We start from the raw sequence: 5,262 nt of genomic DNA, 5'->3' as shown, positions 1-5,262 counted from the left end.
AACGATGACCATCGCATGTCTGTCTGCAGAAAGACTGCCCAACGTGTACAGAATACATGTGCCGTGGTTTCGAGAGGACTCTTTAACCACAGCCAGGTCAGTTATGTCACTGGCTGTTCTTTCGTGTTCTGGCAGCTTTACGTGTCATATTCACGGTTTCTATCTTGACTTGATGCGATCTGTCTGCCAGTGTGCCGTCAGTGACTGAGATCTCAGGGATGCTCCACACAAGTCGTCCAGACAACGCCTCAGGTGTCCTCCTTCAGCTCCACACTGCCCCCAACTGCCAGTATAAGGTACTGCTCCTCAGAGCCACAACCTGTTGACAATTCATCATGACAAACATGTTTTTTATCATCAAAAAGGAGTTTCAAGTATGACGTTAATTAAAACATGCGTTTACCTTGTGACTATAACCTCAGGTGTCAGTGAGGACTTCATTACCCAGGGTGCTGGGACAGGTACACATTTCTTGTCTTTCTTTCTCTTCTTTTCTGTTTTAGTATTTTGCTTAAATGAAAACCGAACGTGTATTGTTCTTCTGGTCTGCGCTCTCTTATCTGACAGATACTGAGGTTCTGTGGTCCCATGGTGCCGGTGTACACAGCTGTGACCCTGCTCCAGGCCTGTGGCGGGCAGCTGTCCACCATCCTGAAGTCAAAGCGAGCTGCAGACATGAGCCAGGTGGTGGCCAAGGGCCTGCAGCCTCATAAAGTCAATCTGCCCGTGTATATTCTGCACATCTTACTTGGGTAGGCTTTGTAAGATTGATGTTGAAGTTCATGAGAGCAATCAATCTGGACCTTTAGACAAAAATAACACAATATCAAATGTTATATTAAGATACCTGAATATTCTCAAAAACATTTTACTCCTCCTTCCTCCCCTCAGCTGCAGCTGGTTTCAAGAGGTCTGGTCATTTCTTTACCTCCCTGCTATGGATGCCCTCCCCCCAACCCACCCTGATGGTGGATCTCCTGAGGGTGTGGCATCAGTTGAAGAATGGCCCCTCCTGCTGTCCCCTCTGCTGTATATCTTGGGGGCAGCCGTGGCGTACTGGGGCAGCACCCTGCTCCGTCTCATCATGCGACTCATCTCGCTAATAATAGCTCCACTCCACAGGTATGGCTGGACATTGAAACATGGAGGTATGGGATTTGAATCTGTAACAGGGTTGTCTTCAGGCTCTGTGAATATATATATATTAACACATCCATTCTTAAGTGTCTCATACAGTGTTTTAACTGTAAACCTCCTTTTCTATGCAGACCATCTGTCTCTAGAGACTGTGGCACCCTGCGACTCCGGACCCAGCTCCTCGTCGCTCTGAGTCTGACTGTTATGGGAGGGGTGTTCTGTGGGGCGCTGCCGATCTTTGCTGCCTTTCTGCTCCACCTTTACAGGGTGAGTCTTAGCACATGGACATACAGATGAAGCCCTTCCCAGTCTTTAACGGAGTAGCATCAAAAATCAAACCAGAGACTCTGTTTATCCCCTTCTCGACATCCATCCATCTTTGTTTGCATTTTCAGTTACTGAGGCTCCAGATGACAGAAAGGTCCTTGAGTCACATGTTGAATCTGGTAAGATTTCCATGTTGAACTGTCAGTTTGATGGTATTGGGGTTGCTTGTGATTTGAATGCAGCGCCAGGGTTTCAGAATCTGTTACAATATTACAATCCGAGTATTTTCAAATTACATTTGGAAGTAACTAAAGTTTTTCCGCCATCTTTCCAGGCCCCCCGGAAGCACAGAGAAGCCGATAACTGCACAGTCGATGCAGAATCCCTGAGCAAGTCTAAAGAATGCAATGGCGCCCCCCTGCTGTCTGAGTGTGCTCTGCAGGAGGTGAGGGACGACTTGCAGCTTCACCTCTGCCTATCGGCCCTCTTCACACTACCCGTCATGCTCATCGCACCGTCACTCCTCCACTGGACCCGCAACCTGAGGTACAGTATGAAAATAGAAGGATAGCACGAGGGTGTCATTGAGGTAGACACCCACGGCTGTGTTTATTAGGAAGTGTGTTGTATCTGTGCCTCACTCAGGACATTTTTGACTTTTGAGTTTAATTTAAAATGAGTTTTATCATTTTGGCTGTGTTAATACATATGGCATACATTGTGGAAGGGTGTGAGGTTTTATTTTAAATTTTTGATGTTGAACCTCTAATCCTATAATTAGTCTATTTTGGTTTTAGTATACTCTCTGGCGTGAGCGCCAGAAAATGATGTAACCACAGCCGACGCTTGGTCATGCACCTCTGACATTTTGTAACTCACTGTCACAAATAGTTCACTGATAAAAGCATTGTTTACATGTCTGGGGATTATACAACGAAGGCCTTTCGTTTTTAAATGCTTTAGACCAGAGGTCTTCATTTGAGTAAGTTATTTTGCAGCCAAATCAAATTGTTTACAGGATGTTAAACCTTTGTTTCTTTCTAATGCATGTGACAATTGAGCTGTTTCTTTACTGGGCTTGTACAAAGGAAATACAGTTCATGAGATATGAGTTTACAGATAATTACAATCCCCCTTCGTCATTGTGGAGGTTGATTTATGGCTTTTGCCCAGGTACACCCATAGTGCGTATATAAGAAATGGACGTAGTCATTTTGAAGCCGCAAGTTCGGCGTTTTGGCCGTCGCCATCTTGGCTTTTTTTTTGCAACCAATGAACGGAAGTGACCATGTTTGGATGGCGGAGGAGTAACATAGGGATGCCAATCACAAGGTAGCTCCGCCCTAAAACATCCCCTGCTTTATGGTCTGTTTGACTCTAAATGGACCATAATGTACGAAATGAACATCATGCTGTATTGAAGAAGACTTGAAACTAGAGATTTAGAGCATAAACTCATGTTTACAATGTTTACTGAGGGAATAAATCAAGTGAGAAGTAGAGTCATTTTCTCATAGACTCTCATAGACTTCCATGCAACCAGCCTCCGTACATGTTCGGAGCTCGTGCACTATCCACGGAGGCTCGCGCTACTTGCGAGTAAAAATAACGCTTTAAGGACAAACATGTCCCCATTAAAACCACAATTGTTGATCCCACAGCCATTACTTTCAATTGCCAGCACTGGCTTCAAAATTCAAAACTATTTCCTACCAGACTGAGTCATTGTCTCATACATGCAATATGAGTGCATCAAATATTTTTTTAACAATCATTGAATCTGAAAAGGAATACATATTTGGTTATTAGGATCAGGACTGAAGTTATTCATGAAAAACGAACTGAAAATATTAATATTTAATACATTTATCGCGGATTTAGATGGGAGACATTTTTTTCCTTTAAGGTAACACGTAGGAGTTAAGGTTAAAGAAACAATAAAAATGCATCAAAATCAATGGTGTTGCTAATGATTGACATAACCCAAAATCATCCAACCATTAATCATACAGAAAATAATGAATTATTAGGCATTATGTAACAAACATAGGCATTTAATGGGTCAAGATTGTGAAAATGAATGCACATTTGGTAGTTATGATCAGGACAGAAGTTGGTTAAAAGCTTTAACTCATTGAGAGTTGAAAATAATATTAATATATATAACTTCATTGCAGTTTTTTTGACATGGACATTTTTGTCCTCTGTGGACATCAGAGCAATGTTTTGAAACGGTCAGAATCCATGGCGCTGTCCCTGGTGCTGATGTAGCAGACGGATTTGTAATTGCCCCTACGCTAAGTCCCGCCCCTCGAACGCAGACTGGCCAATCATAGCGTAGCATCAGCCAGCTCCAACCAGGGTCTGACACTATCTGGCTCTGCTCCACAGACGCTCATGCAATAGTTTCAGATTTTCTTTCAGCTTGTTGTAGTTAAACGTTGTGTAATAGTGACACTCGTTGCTCAGAGAGCTTGGAAGGAGATGAACGTTTCTATGTAAAAACCTGTGGAGCTAACATAAGTAGAGTACGTTAGCCCATCATTTACTCGTGTTAGCACTTCTATGCTATGCTCGCTACTGAAAGTATTCTGAATGTCTACACTTGCTGCATTTGCTTTTTATTGATCGTAACAGAAATCAGAGACCTTCCCGGCTTTACAGTGTTATTACTATTTTTCCTGTAACGTTTTATGAGAATATGGCAAATGTCTGCTGTTATACATAAAGTAATACTCTGTGTTTGATAAATAAGGTGCGGCGGTAAAAGTAAGGGGTGTTGGTTGTGATCCTCTGCAGGTATTCCACCCAGCTGGATCCTGACCCTTGTTGGCCATGCAGCATGCCTCTAATCATTGTGTACATCCTGCTTATTAACTGCAACACTGTAATACTCAGCAACAGGTAAGAGCACTTTGTCACCAACACACACGTTCCCTATTCCATTTGTTATCCTGTCAGAGTTGAGGGGAGTTCTGCTGCAGCACCTCCCTAACCTGAACCCGTCTCTTTCAGTAAACTCCTGCCTCTGACGGCCTGCCTCCCCCTCCCCTTGTCCATCGCCTTGGTGACCTTCTCGCCACTCCACCTCTACAGAGTCACCTACTTCCTGGTGGCGACACTCGTCCCTCTGGCCCTGTGTTGCCTGCTCTGACGGTACCCGTCCCGTTTCAGGCCACATCCCTACCATAACAAGCCTTTCTCTAAATTGCAGCCCGACTCGCCGAAGCTGCTCGAGACCGCTTCGTTCCAGGAAGACGCGCTCTATCTCGCTGCCGTGGAGCAGAGCCATAGACATACATAGCTTGGGGAACTGTGCGCTCGATGTTGGCACTAAAAGCTCCTTGGCAATTACACTATGTTTTCGAATGAGAGGATGTAATGGCCTTGGACCATTTGGTGTGAATATGGCTCTGAAGGATTGACCTGAAACCAAGTTTGCCTTACTCTGTATATCTATAGCTCTGCCTTCAAGGAGCAACAACTCCACAACCAGTGAAGCTACTGATACTAGAGGTTCTTAACAGGGTGTCACTGTTAAAATGTGCTCTTCTTGTTGTTTCCAGCGTCTACAGTGGCGTTGTTCACTGCGCTGTAAACTCCTTCACTGCCTACACACTTGGCTGTGTGTTAGGGTTAGGGTTACCTTTCACTGCCGAAGCACTGACACACAACCAGTGGCAGTGTCACACATTCGCTCCACGAGAAAAATCCAAAGTTATCATGTTTACACTTTCTCCCATATTCACCTTTTTGATACAGAACAATGACCAAGGCAGCGAATTAGGGTTTGCACTGGAAAAGGCTGTAGTGCATGTGAAGGCTTTAATCTGTTACGCATTTTTCAGGAGAAGAAAG

At 44.2% G+C, this 5,262-nt stretch overlaps 1 protein-coding gene across 1 annotated transcript in view; it reads left to right on the top strand.

Annotated features, from left to right (window-relative positions):
- Positions 1-4,616, top strand: part of pgap1 (post-GPI attachment to proteins inositol deacylase 1) — a gene marked incomplete at its 5' end in the record, with an annotated part of 15,533 nt that extends 10,917 nt beyond the window's left edge. Inside the window, 10 exons of the mRNA XM_079277617.1 lie at positions 30-96; positions 191-296; positions 423-461; positions 568-752; positions 892-1,122; positions 1,269-1,404; positions 1,533-1,583; positions 1,739-1,950; positions 4,204-4,308; positions 4,420-4,616. Coding sequence (XP_079133743.1) covers positions 30-96; positions 191-296; positions 423-461; positions 568-752; positions 892-1,122; positions 1,269-1,404; positions 1,533-1,583; positions 1,739-1,950; positions 4,204-4,308; positions 4,420-4,558 — 1,271 coding nt within the window. The 3' untranslated portion in view covers positions 4,559-4,616. The remainder of the gene's footprint in view (positions 1-29; positions 97-190; positions 297-422; positions 462-567; positions 753-891; positions 1,123-1,268; positions 1,405-1,532; positions 1,584-1,738; positions 1,951-4,203; positions 4,309-4,419) is intronic.
- Between the last annotated feature and the right edge of the window lie 646 nt (positions 4,617-5,262).

Source organism: Melanostigma gelatinosum, assembly GCF_949748355.1.
Source record: "Melanostigma gelatinosum genome assembly, chromosome: 10".
NCBI classification, from domain to species: Eukaryota; Metazoa; Chordata; class Actinopteri; order Perciformes; family Zoarcidae; genus Melanostigma; species Melanostigma gelatinosum.
This window is presented reverse-complemented; position numbering and strand designations above follow the sequence as displayed.